The sequence below is a fragment of the Cyprinodon tularosa genome, unplaced genomic scaffold (genome assembly GCF_016077235.1).
Source record: "Cyprinodon tularosa strain WSP-4 unplaced genomic scaffold, ASM1607723v1 ctg239, whole genome shotgun sequence".
Classification (NCBI taxonomy): domain Eukaryota; kingdom Metazoa; phylum Chordata; class Actinopteri; order Cyprinodontiformes; family Cyprinodontidae; genus Cyprinodon; species Cyprinodon tularosa.
In genome coordinates this window covers 184,381-203,153 of record NW_024038892.1, presented here as the reverse complement: position 1 = coordinate 203,153, position 18,773 = coordinate 184,381, and the positions used below count along the sequence as shown (strand labels likewise).

At 38.1% G+C, this 18,773-nt stretch overlaps 1 protein-coding gene across 2 annotated transcripts in view; it reads right to left on the bottom strand.

Annotated features, from left to right (window-relative positions):
• Nucleotides 1–18,773, bottom strand: part of LOC119784976 (plexin-A2-like) — a 261,005-nt gene that overhangs the window by 98,674 nt on the left and 143,558 nt on the right. For both annotated transcript variants that reach the window (XM_038287311.1, XM_038287312.1), the window contains exons 5-7: nt 16,922–17,022; nt 5,140–5,263; nt 443–596 (exon numbers count right to left, since the gene is read on the bottom strand). In XM_038287311.1, the coding sequence (XP_038143239.1) occupies nt 443–596; nt 5,140–5,263; nt 16,922–17,022 (379 nt within the window). The remainder of the gene's footprint in view (nt 1–442; nt 597–5,139; nt 5,264–16,921; nt 17,023–18,773) is intronic.

Below are 18,773 nucleotides of genomic sequence, written 5' to 3'. Positions count from 1 at the left end.
CACTACACAGCTAAAATGGTTAAGCAGGCTGATAGAAACACAATAACATCCATGGCAATAGCCAACTTGCCCTTTCAGCAGAACAGGCAGATGTGTTTGAGTATAAACTAAAAAAGCAAGATTTACTCATGATGAACTAACAGCAATAATGGTCAGTTTTAGAGTGTATGGGGAATAATATCTTCATCTTACAGCATAGGAGCTTCAGCTGAGCCCATCAACCTTAATACCTATATTATTGACTGACAGCTTTTACATTCCAGTAGAGGGGACACAAGGACACAGCCAATCCTAGCAGGGTATTTTCTTTTAGATTCAATATTCAATATCATTTTTGTTGCTGTTATTATCATGATTATCAACAATAAGTGCTGATAACATAATCAAGATAAGGGGAGATTATTAAATTCATCCATTAAAAAAATAAAGGTTTCGTATCTACCTTGGTCAGTCGGTATGAGCGGGACGTCCTTCGCAGCAGGAGACACACACAGTATCTGGTTGCCGTTTACTCTCCCCTCAATCTCTGTCAGGTTGCCAAAGGAGCAGGTGATGCCAACGGAAAGGTCCGGGACATCGCTTACCTTCACCAGCAGCTGCACATGGGACAGAGAAACAACTCATTACTTGATGACCATTGGCAAACAGCCTTTTGGACGCTAATCCAATCAGTTGAAAACATTTTATTTACAGATAATGATAAAGGGAATACAGGGAAAAGAAACCAGCTGAGGTTAAAGCCATTTGGTTGGGCAAAGGACAAGGCAGAACTTTTGAAGAAATATAGAGGCTTTAGAGCAGCAGTAGATGCTTTGAAAAGAAGTATAAAGAAGAACACAGGGCTGCTGGCAAAGCTGCCAATCTTTTCAGCCAAATACTGTCTCTGGGATTTAAAGGCCTTGGTATCAGAGAAAATAGGATCCTATACCTCTATTTGCCTACAGATGATATTATTTCACAGGTAAACACTGATATTTTAAAGAAATACATGTAAAAGGCTAAAGGAGAGAAAAAGATGGACTTCGATTGTAAAATTAAGTTTATTTTCTTCTTCCATTTCTTAACCCCTTTGAATTCATGAGCTGGAAAAGAAAGAAGACATAAAGCATGAGAGTTATTGTAAATACAATAAGGCTTGCACATGCATATGCACATTCAGACCTTTGAAGTCGGTCTCTGGAGAGCAGTGACACTGAGGCCGGACGTTTCAGCAGCTCCATCTATAAATAAATGCATTCAGCACAGGGTGCGTGATCCGGCTCTCCAGCCAAGAGAGGCAGTGTGGATAATTATCACCATGGCATTTCACAGCCTTGGTTTTATTAGTTGTTATTTTTGGGCCGTGGCTCTTGAAGTTCGCTGTTGTTTTATCTGCCTCTTACTAGGCGACGCAGAGCTGGTAGGATAGGCGAAGCAGCTGAGCAGCCTGACTGCAGGTCTTTTCATAAAAACTACCTTCACACTGCCTCCCTTGTTACCTGCCTTACAGCCGACACCCTTACAGCCGACAGGAGGGATAATTTCTCTTTTTCAGCTGAGGACCTCTTGTCTTCCCCCTGTTTTACTTTGCCCGTGTTTGTGTTGCCTCGCTGTGAGGCATCAGAGAGATCCTTGATTACAGCAATCAGCAATCAATGTCTTTTGTTCAATTTCGGATTTCCCGAGCAACCTCTCATATTAATTAGCTCTCACCATAGTCATGTGCATACACACATCTGCAGATAAAGACTTCAGAATTTGCTCATGAACATATTTAAACACAAAGTGAGAGAGTAAGCGTGTCTCGGGGCATTAAGCTATTGCTCTTTTTTGTTTTCCTGCCTTCTCTCATGATGCTGGCTGTGGGTGTTTTTTGTAGTTTGGCAGCAACAGACATATTTGGTGGCAGATTTGTAGCAAGCACATTTTTTTCGTCTTTTCTTCCTGCTCTGCTTATGTATCTGTCCTGAAACCCATATGAGGAGTCTCAGTTGTCATGGAGATGGCAATTACCTTCCCAGGATTTTGTGTCCTGGCTCTGATTGTTTAAGGTGGGATGAGCCTCCAGCAGGTGTGGCTGACAGGTAGGAAATGACTATGGAGTAAACTAGCATTCTTTAAAGTGGCCAGCAGGGGAATTTCAGTCCAGTTTAATTTAAAAAAAAGACATGAACAAAGGATGAGGCAATGCCTTTTCTTAGCCTTTCTTTGAATTGTGGGACTTTAGAAAAACCTGAATGATGAATCTGCATTCAAAGCTAACAAAACAGCAATGGCTTAAACCTAAGCTTGCCCTCACAGGCCTCTTTATTAGGTCCACATTGCCAGTAAAAGTTGATACCCTATTCTAGTTTCAGAACTACCTCAAATCTTTGTTGCATGGGATTCTATACCTGCTAGGAGACACACTAGACATTTTGGTCCATTCTTACATAATTTTATCACACAACAGCTGCTGATTTATTGGTCCGATATCTCTAACAAATTACATTTTCCGCCTTCTGCAAATGCTGGGTTGTGATGTGCTGACTGCGGCGGCCATTGCACTGCAGCGAATTTAATGGCATGTTGAGAAATTTGCTTAAAGATATTTGAGCTTAGTGACATGGTGAACTAACCTGCTTGAAGAAGCCAATGTGTAATTAAAGATTGGATATGGGCAACATCACAGCCTTGATGGTAAAGATCCATCTTTTTGAAGGTGTGACATCTTGTGTTTTCAGTGAATATATTCTGTGATCCTTGAGTTTTTTAAGATCCTGTTACCTTCCATCATATTATTGCCTATTTTCCTGATACTTGTCTCTCTTTAATAAATAGTTTCCACTTTTTTGATAATTCTTTGTAAGTCTGAGAGATAGCAATACTCAGTGCATCCCATCTTACACCAACAATCCAGTTTCTTCCCAACTCTTATGTTTAGCTTAAACTTCAACTGGTTGTCTCAACCAGTTTACTTACTATTGTGTAAATGTCCATCGATACGTCTGTCTGTCCATCCACCCATCGTTTTCTGCTTATGAAAATCAGTTTGCAGAGAAAACTGGCCCAAGGGTAAAACTTAGGTGTCCCTCTACCTAGCGACAATCTCTAGCTTGTTCTGGAGCTACCTAAGGCATTATAGAGCCAGAAGGGAAAAACCTTAGCAAGACCCAGGTTATGCTAGATAGACTGCCAGCAGCGCAGGTCTTGTAATTGACAGAGGTGCAATAGAGATATGCCCATTAAGCACCCTGGTCAAACACCAAAACAACCTCATGTGACAAATTCCGATCTCACTGCATCTCCATTGATACTGTATATGAATACAACAACTGGATCACTTCTGCTTCAGAAGAATAGGGGAAAAAAACTCAATCCATCTCTATCTCCAGTTTGTAATCACTCATTAAAAATAATCCAAGACAATCGAACACCCATGCTTAAGGTTTTTAAATATTGACCCTGCGGACCTGTGGGGTCAAAGAAATGCTTTTATTATAACCTGGCTCTTAAAAAGATCTATATGTGATCATTTTCATTAGATTTAGCCCGTAAGTACTTCCCTTTGAGATATAGACATGTATGTTTGTAAATTTTTTTTCCGTTTATCAAGAGCAACAATTCATCGAAGTGTTACACATTTATAAATAGAACCAAGATAAAAAACCAAAAGTGATTTAAAGGCTCTTTGATTTCAAGTGTATCTATCATGCATTACTCATGGGGACAGAAAATACACACAGGCGTTAGTTTTAATGGGGTTCTAGTTATAAAGTATCATGATTGGTAGTGACAATTCAACACACAGCAGTCTGTTTTTGAGCCAAGATAATACCTTCCATAAGAAGATACCTTTTTCCAGAGGCATCTCTGTAGTATAGCATATTAATAGAATATGAGCTAATGTCAATATTCAGTTTATACAAATATAATTTTTCTACATCAATGAAAAAGGGACACACCCCAATGCATCTCTATTTGGTTATATGTCAGAGGACCTTAACTGTCAAATAAACGGTTTGGCTTGGATAATATCAGGTATTATACCTTTTGCATGTCACAAATCTATATTTCAATGGAGCATTCATTTAGAAGGATGGATGATGGATGAACAGACAATCAGTTAGCTGGCAGTGACAAAGAACATCTGCAAGAAAGGAAAAAAACAAAACAAAAAACATCAACTATGGATTTTCTCTGTCACTGGTTCTTAGTCTGGGAAACTGAGCAGGACTGTTATTCTTGTCTTAATTTGAAAACATTCTTATGATATTTAATGCTACAAAAATAATAAATGTAAGCTGCATAACCCCACCTATATAAATAAGATTTTTTTTAATCGATAAGTCTAAAACATATTCACACAGTAATATGCTACTAGATTTATTCCCATTTTGCTGTAGTATAGTTGTTTTTTTGTTTTTTTTTTATCCATTTTGGAGGGCTCTGCTAGGTAGTGTTTCGTGACGATCTAGAAAATCCCGTAAAGGAGATAGTCATCATCTTATAAACTTATCTTGGATCAGTTGCAGGGTAAGGGAGCCAGATGACATAGATACCAAGGCAATATTATGGTGTTACTGCACAGAGTGCCAATATTGCCGAAGCCATACAAGACTTGGATAAAAAACTGATAAAAAACATTTGGGGGATTTTTAGAAAGAAATGAAGAAACTCTGAGAAAGAAGCTTTCCAAGTCCACATGAATTAGAAAAAAAATTTAATATCCCACAGCTATTGCAAGGAAATCAATCTGTAAATGAAGAGCAGAAAATGACCCTTTGCCAGTGTGGGTTTATAAAGCCAAAGTATGTATCAGAGTTCCTACTAAAGATGAAGAGCATTTTCCACAACTTTCAATTCTGATCTCTGACCGTTTTGACTCAGCCCATGTGGAAATAATGCACTGTACTCTTCTGCACCCTGGCAACTTTACCGCCTACATACTCTCCCACGCAAACACGTCTTGGCACAAATATTGACTGCTCCGCAACAAATGAACATATGCATGCCTAAAACACCCACGTGAAGCTCTTAAAAAACCTACCCATCTAATGTTTATGCATGAGGCATAATCAGGACCAAATGAACTGCTCGCTGGCCCGATTCAGGTCTTTTCTCAGGATTTTAAGTTTTTTTGTTTCAGGTGCAACATTTCGGTCATGTGAGAAAACTTACGGGCACACTTGGCTCTGATACTGCAATGCTGTCAGGATAGACAGTGGCCTTGACACACTGGTTGAGGGAGGCAGCAAAACGATACGGCTCATCTGCTCGCTCACACCACTTCCTTTGAGAGCATCTGGATGGGAAAAAGGAACATCAGTCAAAGAAAGACAGAGTTAGGTTTTATACACTCCTTTAAATGAATGAATAAACCATAAGGTAAGCTTAACCACTAACACAAACTGACAGTCTTAAAGGTGGAGGACTTCCACAGGTTAGTGAAAAGACCCCCCCTTCTATGAGTGACGCGTCTATGAGTTGCATCACTCATAGAAGCTTACTTTTCAAAAGAAGATTTGCAATTTTCTCACCATGTCAGACTCACCACCAGTAAATGAAAATGGGCATGACTAGGACGGCCTTACATAAAGATATCACCACAATTAGGAGGACCATTTATTTTAATGATTCACCTGGAAAAAAACATCCTCCACTATACCTATAAGTATGGAAAAAAAGAATAATGATGCAACAATAAAATTCCTAAGAACCCACACTTTTAGATTTCAATTTGTAAAATCAACTTTCCTAATTAGACTTTGCATTTAGTTGTTTTACGTATAAAATTCCACTACAATCCTTTTAAAGTTATAGCTTCATAAATGACGAAATACATAAAAGTTCAAGAAGTATTAAAACGATTTGAGATTGTGCAATCTCTAAATACTCTATGGTGCTCTTTGCACCACAATCTGATCTATCAACTATGGAATAACTTAACAGATGTAACTACCTCAAATTGAAAGGCACTTTCTCGTAAGAGATCCTGGAGGTCAGACAGGATATCAAGTAGCAAACGACACAGATATATCCCTCATTAAAACTTTGCCTCCTTCTTCCCATTAAAACTGAGTGCTCCTTCCACACCGTTACACCAAAGGCTCTGTATCGCCAACCAACCCGGCAGTGTTGGCGTTAAGCTAACTGGCTGACTGGTCACAGCAGCTTTAATTGGACCCTGATAGGTCAGCCATTGTCCATGCCGCTAATGTACTTCTACAACAGTGTGTGGGGTTGTGTGTGTGAGTGTGTGTGGCAGTTTGTGTTAAGGCTCATATCATGCTCTTTAACCACACCGTCTCACATAGACAAAGCTACAACTTCATCCCAAGCCTCTGTGTGTAATTATGTTGTCAGAAGTTGAAGTAGACTTAAGCACAGCAAAGCTCACACCAGAACACACACATAAAGTCACTCACATGTAAACACTTTAGTGCAGAGTTTTCTCTTGGGAAACCTTTAGAAATGATTACCTGGTTTCTTCTTTTTGGTTATTTATTTAATTGATTTTTGCAATTAAATATGACTTTTTATTTACCTTCTCTCTTCTGTTCAGGGCACACAATTGACTCAATTTGCTGCTTTTTTTGTGCATGGCTTTCCCATTTATCTGCTTATATTTTTCACTTTTCCCTTGCTTTTTCACAAGTTTAAATTAGTATACCTTTTATTAGACAAGGTGTTACTCAGCCTGCAACGAGGTGCTTTCTTTTCTTTATTTTCTTTTTTTGCATTCACAATAGAAGCAGAAAATGATCCTTAATGTGCGTTCAGGTGTGGGCTGTGGCACAATGTTTTATGCATGTCTCCAAGGCCGTATGGGTACAGATGCAAAACCTGACCTGTTATTAAGGCACAAAAAGCTCCGCATTTATTTTCCATAATGTGAGACTTAATTTATTTTTTTTGGAATAAAAAAAAAAACGTTTTTCAGTGAGGTGAAGTAAGATGAGAGCACAGCAAGAGGGGATGAGGCAGCAGGGGTGGGAGACGTGCAGGATGTTTGCTGTTGCCATGGTTTCTGGAGACGGTCATTATCTTTTTGTAGTTAGAAGCTGACCTCTTTGCCTCCCTCATTAGCTGAAGAGTGTGCCACAGCGTGTTGACGACAGTCCTGCCTTCCTCACCCCCCCCCCAACTCCAACAACCTCGGTACAATCTATTATCTTCCTGCTTCAGTCCGGCCTGTCACTCACTTTCCTCCCTGATGCTTAGCGTTTCATCACTGCATTCCCCACATGTGTGCTCAAGCACACCCTGTTACGCCTCCATGCCTAGATACTGCACATACATCCACTCTATCCAGTCCATTTCATGTAATAAGCGGTAAATATTTTTCCTTTGCCTGTAGTAAAAGCTAGAGGCAATTGACCCTGATATTGTTCCATCAAAACTCTGCCCTTGTTGCTGAAATGGCTGCTTCCTTGTTTTTTTGCAGTGCCTTGTAAAAGTATTCATACCCTTTGAGGGTTTTCCAAGTTGGCAAGACAAAAACACTTTGCTTACAAGTTGAAACACCTTTGAGAACCATGTTTTTCACATGGGTAGCTCTAAACTGCTAAAGGCTTTTTATTTATAAACTCCAGATTTGTTGGGTATAAAACAAATAGTTGTCCTATCAACTTTCTCCCACACATGTGGATCTCTGTGCTTCTCTATACTGTAGTTATTACAGCTACCTTATTTGCTTCAGTCAGTTTATGTTGAGAAAAACTTGGAATATAAAAACTGAATATTAAAATACCTGAATTTTAACTTTTCCATTGTCTTTATCACTCCCCTGTTTTGTTTATTTTTGGCATATATTTGTTTTATTTTTTGAAATAATGTTTTCTGAAGAACTTCTGAGACCTTCACAAAAAGCCTAAATGTAGCTGCTCTGGTAGTTTAACTATCATAAAACCCATTGACATTGTTATAAATTAGATGATCTCTAAAAAAGTAAATAATTGCTTTGGGTATTATTTTAGGGTACTTAGGAATTATACACTTTTCAGAACTCTATGTTTCTTTAATAAAAAAAAAAATGTATTTGCTAAAACCAGTTGTTAAAACCCATATAATACCCTCCAGACATTTTTGTGTTCAAATAATCCAGAGCAAGAATTTCCAACTAATCAATTTGAACAAATTCTAACATACACATCCCTCAGCCTTGAAAGGAGGGAGGGAAAGGCACGCACTGATGAAGGTTTCTGCTCTTCTATCTATCCCTTTTCTACGCCTTTGCTCTCTCCTTTTCTCCATAGAAGAAGGATGTCAGTGAAAGTTTGAGGCCTATCTAAATGCTGCACTTGCTGTGAAAACGATGCTTAAAACCAGGAGGGAAAGACTGAAAAGAAGCCATAAAACAAAACACCGCCATTACCTAACTGGTAACAGGAACAGAAAAATGCCATGTGGAGAGGAAAATGACCGAACAATGGAGATGGCTTGCCTGTAAGCAAGGGGGCATACTACTGGGCTGATGCAGGGAGTCCAATACCATTAGTCCCCACCAATCATCAGACCTCTGAAGTATTGTTTTTTTAAAATGCATTGGGAGGGTGATGAAGGAACTAGGAAAGACTTGAGGAAAAAGATGAGATCAAGAAGAGAATAAAGGTAATGAAAATGCAATGAAGGAAGGGACAAGGTAGAATAAAAATGGTGAAAACAAATAAAAATAGAAAAAGGCACAGGAAGACACAAAAAAATAAGAGAAATAATATCTGCAATGGGTCCAGTACCACGCTTATTAAAATTCTGATCTGGGCACCATGACCAGTTTGTTATTTGTGACGGACAAGGCTTTTTTCTGCTAATAACTACCTGCGGCGCTAATATGTGGATGCTTACAGTAATCAGCCATGGAGAGAGATGGCAAGGAGCAGAAAGAAGCACAGAGAAAATGACAGAAAATGTCAAAATTGTTATTTTTAACTTAACAAAAGAAAAGTGCTAAACTGCAAAACTGAATAAGCATTCCATAGCAGCATATCCTCAATGCTGCAATGCACTATGGCTACTCATAAAACAAGCTAAAGTATTTCAAGTATCAGAAAAATTTTGAATTTTTCATCTGATTACTTGATAAATCATCAAAATAATCGATAGAATATTGGATAATTAAAATAATTCTTATCTGTACCCATAAATCAAACCATGAAAAAAATAATCATGGAAGAAAGGAAAGAGACAACACAACCTGAGGTGAGGAATCAGGGAATGGAGAAAAGGTAGAAAAGAAAGAATAAGGAATGACTGGAAGGATGACCTGAGAAGAAAAAGGGAGTATTTCTAACTGAATAACATGAACATGAATGTAAGGTTAAAAAAATATGGATGGAGGGTAGAAGCCAAAGGGAAGAAAATTAGGTAGGAGAAAAAAATATATAGGGACAATTTGAAGGATGTAGAAAAAGTAGATTAAGGGTCAAAAATAAAGGAATGTGAGGAAGGAAACAAATGGGGAAAGAGTGAAGAAAAATGAGCACGTAACTAAGAAAAGAATTGCACTTAAACAAATGAGAGAAAAAAAGAGAAGAGAAAAATGTAACGAAGCAATAAATCAAGTAAGAAAGGGATAAATGGAAGCAAAGGGAGGTGGGGAGGTGTAACCAGCAGGAAAGAAACAATAAATAAGGTCAAGACAGGAGGAAGAAAAAAATGTACGGAAGCAAGAATGGAATAAAGTAAAGTAAGCAAAAAAAATGTAAAAGTACAGCCTAAATATGACTAGAGTTTTGGTGACTCACAAACATGCAATCATGGACTCACATCTCGGTAGAAACAACAACCTAAACTATATGACTGTTTGCTGTTCTTCCTGATACTGTGTCTGCAGGATGGCAGGACAGACTGAGCACTGCTAGGGCGCAATCAATTTACATCATCTCAAATATCTCATTGAAAGTGATGTAGTGTAAACTAAGTCCCCATTTCTATACAGACACCCTGAGCTGTCCTTTCATATACACGTTTTAAGAGGGCCAGGAGTCCAAGACTCGTTCAATGGTGAGGGCTTTCGTCGCCTTACAGCCCACCACAGATTGTCCCAAAAGAGACGTGAGGAGGGAAAAGGGAAATGCAACAAAAGAAGACATGGATGCCTCTAATAAAATAACAGCAGGATGTAACAAATCCTCACAGTCTTTAACTGTATTTTATGTCACCTGTCCATATGTACTGTACATACTGCAGCACAGTACCAGTTCTACGTGCCAGGAATCTATAGAAATATTGATGGAGCTGCATGTTTGTGATCAATATCTCATTAGGCTTCATTGGTAAGATGGATGTAGCCTCCCTCTGTCTGCTAACTGGAGGCTTCAGCTGATGAGGTGGCCATTAGATACACAGCCCTACATTTACAATGGACTGAAGCAGCCATTTTCACCGCTGGGCTAATTGTTGTTGCCAGTGGCAAATTAGAGGGGATGTTATGTTTGACATAATTTGTACCGTGGCACTGTGATCAACAATATCGCTTGAAAAACATACATAATCAGGAAAAACAAGATACAGAAAAGAAACACAATGACAGCGTAAAAACTTGATTTCTATAATTGTTATTTAATGTGTTTGTATTTAATGCATGGTCCAAGCCACAGATCATATGTTTAGTTCTCTTTAGTTTCCTTTAATGTTCACATATAATTGCCTGCAATTGAGTAAGTAGCTCACTACACAGCCTGGAGTCAGAATAAAGTGTTTATATTTTGTTGATCCAACAGGTTCTTATTTTTATTGTAATCTTGTAATCTTAGCCGAAAAACAGCTTGGAGCAACAACCACGAAGAGCTGTTAAGCTAATTAAAATAATGGAATTAGACCAGTAGCGTGGCTTTGCCAAGTCCTGCTGATAATCAGGTGGCAAAATCAGCTCTAAATCATTTAAACCATATTTTTATTCAAACATCTGGTTTAGATCACCACATAGATCTTGGTGATTTATTTTATCAAGAATTGTTTTCCCGATGGATCCCAGGATCCATAGAAAGGATCAGGATGAAAAACGAATGCAAAATATATTAAAGAGAAAATGTGCTTGCCTTTTTTTAATTTTTTTATTCTATTTTCCAAATATAATGGTATGGTTTTATCACTTACCAATTTTTTCTACATGGTAAATGTTCCCACAGAATACTATGTGTGCAAGAACCTGGCTTTAAATCTATTTTTAATCCATTTCATCCTGTCTCGCTACATTTGTCTTTTTATATCCTGATTGATAAAACACTATGTTATATTTCAATTTTAAGAGTGAATAAAAGAAATATGCCCATGTCATGTATTTATACTACAAGATTTGTCATAAATTAAAGGTTCTAGACACCTTCTAAATGGTGTAAATCTATTACAAATTAGTCATTAAATGCTAAAGTGGTGATTATGTAAATAAAAATGATTTAATTTTGGAATTTTGTCTCCACTGAATGAACGTGAATATACTACATTTATTTACTTCAACATTTAAATTTTTCTACATCTTTACCATTGGGCAAATACAGTGGGTGCCCTAAATCTATACTATATTAAAGAAAACTCTGGCTTTTTAAATTTTTACTGAATAATAATTAAAAAAAAATTACTTAAACCAATATACTTAATGACAGAATAGCAAGAAAAAACAAACTTAAAGTACTAAAATAAAAACCGAGAAGGAGAAGATTGATCGGAAATAACTTGATATGCAAACATTGATTGCAAAGACATTATTCTTTATTGTAGATAATGCTTTAGATTTTATTTCTTAAACTAATACAATTTTTCATTTTGAACCAAAACCTTTCCTGTATTTGTTTGCCGCCTCTTGTTAGTATAAGCTGACAATATTAAGGAAACAACTTACTATGTTTGTTTTGGATTTTTTTTTCTTTTTGCATGACTATTAATTGATGCCACTTTCTCCACATTTATTATATTTAGCTGTATCTCCACATGCCCTCATAAAAATTCAATGTCTGGATGGGGAATTGAGGCTGATATGATACAACACCATATTACTTTATTATAAGATCAAGTTTGGTTTTAAAAACAAAGTGTATTTCCTTCCTTTTACATCTATTCTAAATTCTGTTGGTTTACCACATGGATAGCTAATAAAAGCTACTGTTTGCATCTGTTAGTGATAAATTTACAATTTAATATGTAACAGTTTAAGAAACAATCACTTAAAAATTTTCATTTGGTTGGAGTATGAAGCCTCCAATGACCTTTATAATGTGGCTTTATCACCAGTATAGAACTATTAAATGGGTATAGTTCTGTACAGGTTTGCTACCCTGCTAACAGCATAGTTCCAATGCTTGCTGACTCTGGTTGCAGATCCTTCACCAACACTTCAAAGCTGTCACCCTCATGATAACCTGATATCACATAAACCACACTGCCAGATCACCCAGATCATTGACATTGGGCGTTACTTGGCACATCTGTATAAATCAAAGCACCTACACACGCAGAATACTTTGCAAACATTTCTGAAAGAATGGGCCTCTCTGATAAAGATGTGTAATCTCATTGGAATGAGTTCCAGGACCGAATTAAAGATGCTTGGAAGCTAAAACAACAATCGTCATCCTGTGTTCAGTGAATGCTTTGCACTTTTAACAAAAATGGCTTCCGACCTTTAGCCCTCTTTCAAACCATCTGTTCTCTCTAACCAAAACTGAACATTTTGGTCATCAGAGGTGTGTTTTTGAGGTGTGAGTGGACAGGTCAATCTAGCCTAGAGCTGCTGGCTCTCCTGAGCTGCGGCATATGTTTGTGTAGTTGTTGTTTGGTTTCTATAATGTCTGGGTATGAGCGGTACTCACTGTACTGGGCTGCACAAAAGATGCTTTGTGTGGTTGTTAATTTAAAAAGCCAAGTCCAAAGAGTTTTTTTTTAAAGGCAGCTTTATCAAAGTACTAGTTCATCAAGTTTACTGGTTTAAATCAGACCAGCACTGGATTCCATAACAGTGGAGATGTGTACCCAGCAGGAAAAAAAAAATCTGGAAACTCAGTAAACAAGTCTGGGTTTGGATTTATCCAGAAGAATGCCACTTCTTTATTATATATGTGCTAAGGCAGGCTTGCAGCGACACAGTCTATGTGATTAGAACACTTTCTTCTAACACAACATATCATCATGCACTTGTTTGTGTTTTGCAAAACCCGCTCTGTTTTGTATCCTTTGACCTTGACACTCAAACCCTCTTGGACTTAAGTCAGACTTGCTGCTAATCCTGACAAATCTCATCAAAGCCAGTCATACTCTCTTGAATTATGGGAGCAACTCAAGAGGATGGAGGCAGAACAGAGATGTAGGACAATCTGAGATAGAAAAGCTTCTTTTTGGCCATGATTAGACAGCTAATCCAATAGTGACGAGATGCAGGCTGAGGGAGAACAAAAGAAGAGGATTGGGTGGAGAGCACGGAATAAGTCCGTATTTTTTGGACACTGGTTGGATTGAGGCTGAACTAACCATTCACAGGACTGTGGCTGAAGAGTGCTCAAGATGATGAGCTCCTTTTGAGCTGCAATCAACATGCAGCACTGTTTTGTGGGCCGATGAGTGTGCAGCATCAAACAGCTTCTCTCTTCTCTCAGCTTCTTTTCTCCTCATTTTTATCCCAGCATCCCCCCCCCCCCCCCCTCTTGTGCAACACACACACACACACACCCACCCCCTTCTGCCATCTCATTCTTCTTGCATTCAGCGGATGCCTAGCAGCTGCTGGTAATTAAAGGACTTTAGGAGGCTCAAACCACACTGGATTAAAATAGAACGGCGGAGAAAACTGAGATGCCAGTTCTTGGTCAGCTACCCTGAATTCTCACCTCTTCATCATCTCAAATCAAACTAATGTTCTTCCATGTTCCTAATTAGCTGCTTCACAATGCAGCAATCTAATAAAAATGCACACCCTAAAGAAAAAAGACATACAGGACACCACAAGGTTTGGATGAATAGAGGGTGAATATTGTGGATGGCAGCTGCAGGAGGGAAGAGGAGGGTGATCAAAGAGAGGGGCATTTATGTGTGGCAAGCCAACCATCTCTGGAGTGTCAGAGAGCTGATTCCAGAGGGAAGAGAGAGACCTAAATGGAAGCTGCACGAAACTGAAAGGGGATGAGATAAGCGGCGTAGCCTAAAACCTAGTGTTTCGCAGACGGGCTTGGAGGGAGATGCAAAAATTGAAGGAACTGGGAAGGACAGTTTTATAAAATCAACAATAGCTCTGTGTTGCTGTAGGGTGGGGGGTGAGCTGGGGGTAAAGGAATCAGCAGTCATCACAGCTGTGGATAGCAAACCACTGGGAAGAAATGTAATTTTGGGCGAGTGGGAGCTCTTCACCAGAAGGATGCAGCTGCTTTGTTTCTCCTTGGCAGCCTTTGACAGACATGTCCTTTTATTCTTTGTTTTATTGCACATTTATACAGCCTTTATGGTTATTAACACTTTCAAAACCCAATTGAAATATTTGTGCCACCAACTCAAAAAAAATAAAAAAATTGTCAGAAAATATTGCCAGAGAGATGATTGAGATGAGAAATGCCAGCCACTTCAAAATCTTTTCATGTAGTCGAACATCATATCCCATCAAAAGTAAACCAGAAAAAAAATAATTGCCTTAATTAAAGGCAAGTAGAAACTCTAATTTTGGTGAAAATTTGTAAAAAAAAAACAAAAAAAATGTTGGAACTCCTTAAGACATAGACTAAGGAATAAATAAAATATCTCCATTCAAAATAATTTTCTGTTAACAATATTAGCTATGGCATAAAATATACACTAATTGCTGATTATACATCAACATTACCAAAATGCAAAAATCTTGGACCACCGATCTAAGAGGGTGCCAAGGGTCCTTCAGAAACAAAGATTTGACAGTGTTTTCATTCTAAAGCTAGACATCTTTTGATACAAAGTGGTCTAAACAACTGTTTTAAGACCTTTATGTCACATGTGTGATAAGCTGCTACAGCTCTACAAGTACGTACCTAGATTGGAGAAGAGAACAAAAAGCATTGCAACCTAAACTGATTGCTTGAGATGTCTAAGTGTATGTTTCACTGTTCCTCCAAGGTATAAGGCTAAGTCGCATCACCGCTATGAGAACTCTGCAACTTATTGTGCAATTATGTTTGTTAAAAAAGTGTGATTGTTGTGTGGAGAAATATTCCCAAGACATCTTCACTCATCGGATTTAGCCATGTCAAACATGAAGAATATATGTTTAGATGTATATAATAACATTTCCAATTATAGCCTTTAATGAGTGTTTTTTCCACATTTCAAACATGTTAATGCCATTCAAGGTCTTCCAACCAGCTGCTGTTTTGATTAACGGTGACAGCTCTAGGTGCTTTATAAAGAACACAAGAAAACTGAATGTAAAGATTACATGGGTAGATTTAAAATATATTCTTCATATTAATTATATAATAAAAGCAATTAATTATTTAAAAGCTGAAAACTGAAAATTCAAGTTAATATTATGACAACAGCTGTTAGAGACATGGTTGTACTTTCAGATATCTATGGGTGCAACCATATGGAGCTCAGTGAAAGCTTCCTATTCTTCCAATAACTTTATTTCCTCCCTGCAGTAACTCTGCTGGAGCTGACAGGGGTCCTGCCACATTTGGTGCTGGGTCAGGATAGAGAATGGGAGATTAGGACTAGAGACAGGTGACACAAAGGTTCCTGTTATTGAGCGAACAGATGGCTGATCTAACGTAAATCAGGGTGCTGACCTTTTCTCCCCACAGTACAGTCCACACACGCTAACGTTGTACACAAAAAAACTGACCCCGCACACATTGCTTACACACACATTCAGCTTCCAACCCAGTTTGTTTGCTTGAAAACCTGCATACACATTAAACAGATGTTTCCCCATCATAGATGCAATTTCATAACCCATTCAGCATTTAGCATCAAGACCTTTTTTTTCCCCCACGCCATGGATTCTGATTCCAAGCGACTTGAATCACTCCCTACCCTTCCACACCTACACAAAAGCATGTGATTAACAACCCTGCATGGAGGGTTGTGTTGTGGTAAATGATCCCTGTGTGAAGGCGCGCAAGCTGCAGAGAATACAGAGCTTCAGTCAGCATCGCCTGTTCCTTGCAGGCACATGCTGAATTACCTTGTCGGCGGGCAATTATTTGTCCTGTCCCGGCTTCGGAGTGGTGTAAATTACTTTAAGTGCACTTTGCCAGGGCCGCCATCACGATAATGATAATTGCAGCGGCACTGTGACACGCAAATATACCTTCAAAAACTCCGTACTGGCAGGGGAGGGGCAGCTGAGCAACAAATTCAAGACAGGGCAGCTAAGATGTTCTCAGAAACAAAAAGGAGTGTAAGAGTGAGGTGTTGAATTTTACTTTCTATCTTTTTCTTTGTGTTTTCACCACATTGATTTAAAAAAAAAAGTAAAGAAATAAATTCATCACAAGATATTGTTTTAAATTAATTTCAATTAGGTTCTAGCCATGTCTTGTATCTTTGCATGTAAACCTAAAGTTGGACATCTTGCAGTGAGTGTTCAGCCCCAGCAGGTGTCACTCATGGCTATTATGCTTATTCTTAGAACAGAAGGTAAAACCCTCCAAACTTTCTCACTTTTCATTCTTGTATACATGACAAGTTGTAAAAGCAGAGATCTCTGTAAATCTTTCCATTATTTTTTTTATTAAAAAATGTCTAGTTCTAAATGGTATTACTTTCTTTTAAATATCAATCTTTCTCAAAGCAGGAGATAAACCGATATAGTAGCACCAGCTCTGCACCTCTGAGGGAGCAGCTGTCTCTTTCCAGGCAGGTGTTGTCTGATTTACTTAAGCTCCGTTAAAACTGAAATAAATGTTGAGACAAATAACCTTTGTGTTTTCTGTGAGGAAGAACACGGAAACACTTTTTTCAGAAGAGAATCTATGTATAAATATGATGGCTACTCATGGATACTTACATATTATGCAGGACACACCAGCCGCAGTGTGGGTCCCCAGAGCTCAGACACTCTCCACAGGTCCCGTACTGCTCACAGGACTCGATAGGAACCTGGGTAACCTGTGAACACAGCGAATTTTCATTGTAATGGGAGTTTTTGCTTTTCAGTGTAATGTACAAAAAAGATGTATTCATCTTTAATCATTATTGTGTGGAATAAAATACTGCCAGGCTTGATAAAAGTGTAGAAAAAGTCTACAAATGATACATATTTTTCAATATTTTAAAAAGAATACATGTAATAAGAGTGGGAAACAGTTCTTGTTGTGTTTTCAACAAATCCCCAATGATATAATGACTGACAACCCAAGCAATTTCTGAAAATATTTGGAATTTAAGCACCTATATCGGGAAATAAAAATGCAAAGACAGATTAAACTAATAACCCATGGGTTTCAGTTTGTTTTTTGTGGTACAGTTCTGATGCAGTCCAATTATTTTAGCCATACACAAAAGCAAAAAAAAAAAAAAAATGTAATTAATGGTTATCAATATTCTGGCACATAAAAATGTTATGCAGTGTGAAATGATATACTTTCTTGGATGAATGAGATGTCAACTGTTGTACATAACTTCAAAACATGGAAACAGCTGTAAGCAGCTGGGATCATTTGGCTGGAGAAGACAGTTTCTCTGCCATCAATGGGCGTCTGTCTGCCCCAGGGGCAACTGTCCACCTTGACAGAGTCTGTAGATATACGCCCACGCATGGACGGACGATGACAGATGCAGACACTTGATTAGAAGAAAGGAGCTAAAGCTCCTTCTTTCTTTTTTTTTTATCTCAAAAAGTGTAACTTGGCTACATAGAAGACAAACTGTCAACAGTAACAAATTTGAGGAGGGTCAGAGGAAGGAAATATACTCCGTGTTCAACCATAAACTGCCAATCTAATACAAACAGAACTATCAGTCTGCAGTTAAAGAGCAATAACCTCTGTGCTTGCCCTATTACTGTGCACAAAAATAAAGTTGTGAGTTTCAGCACAGTATGTGAAACAACAGGAAAAAAAAAAAAACATCAAGCACTCACAACCTCAGGTAGAAAAACAGTGTGAGTCAGCTGTGTGATCCACAGCCTATTTTCAGTGGCAACACACTGAGCTCTCATCTCCCAGTGAGTCCTTAGAAACATACAGTATACAGCGAAACTAGTGGATATATAAACTACTTTCATTGAAATTTGCAGCTGTTTCTTAGAAAAAGAAAGATATCATTAAATTACGTTTATCCTGTTTAAAATAATACATTTGAAGTAGAGTAACAATATATTGTTATAAAATGGGGAAATTCAGGCATGTTCAAAGTTTTGAACAGTGGAATAAAAACATCCTACTCAGATAAAAATCGATTGTTCATCTGATTATATGCTAAATTGAAATGTAAAAACTCTAATTGTTACAATTGTACATAGCAAAAACAAAAAATACAATGTAAAAGAAAAAAAATAAACAGCTATTGTGTCTGGAAGGAAAGATCTGTGATTACAATCCTTTGTACACCTAAGGTGCAGTGGTTCATCAATGCTCTGAAACTGATTAATGTGAGGAGTGGGAGAGATTGTGCAACAGAAATGTTATTCTCGTAAGAGTCCTTCTATCCACCACCACCTGAACAAGGAGGAGGGAGCATCCAGGACAGAGCTGTTCCTCCAGATGAGCTTATTGAACCACTTCTTCTCAGTTATAAATAAGCTGCTGCCCCAACAAACTACTCCACTGAGCAGGGTTCCTCAATTCAGCCTCTCAAGGTCCGGTGTCCTGTAAGATTTAGATGCATCTTCGCTTCTACAAATAAGCTGGTCATCAGCA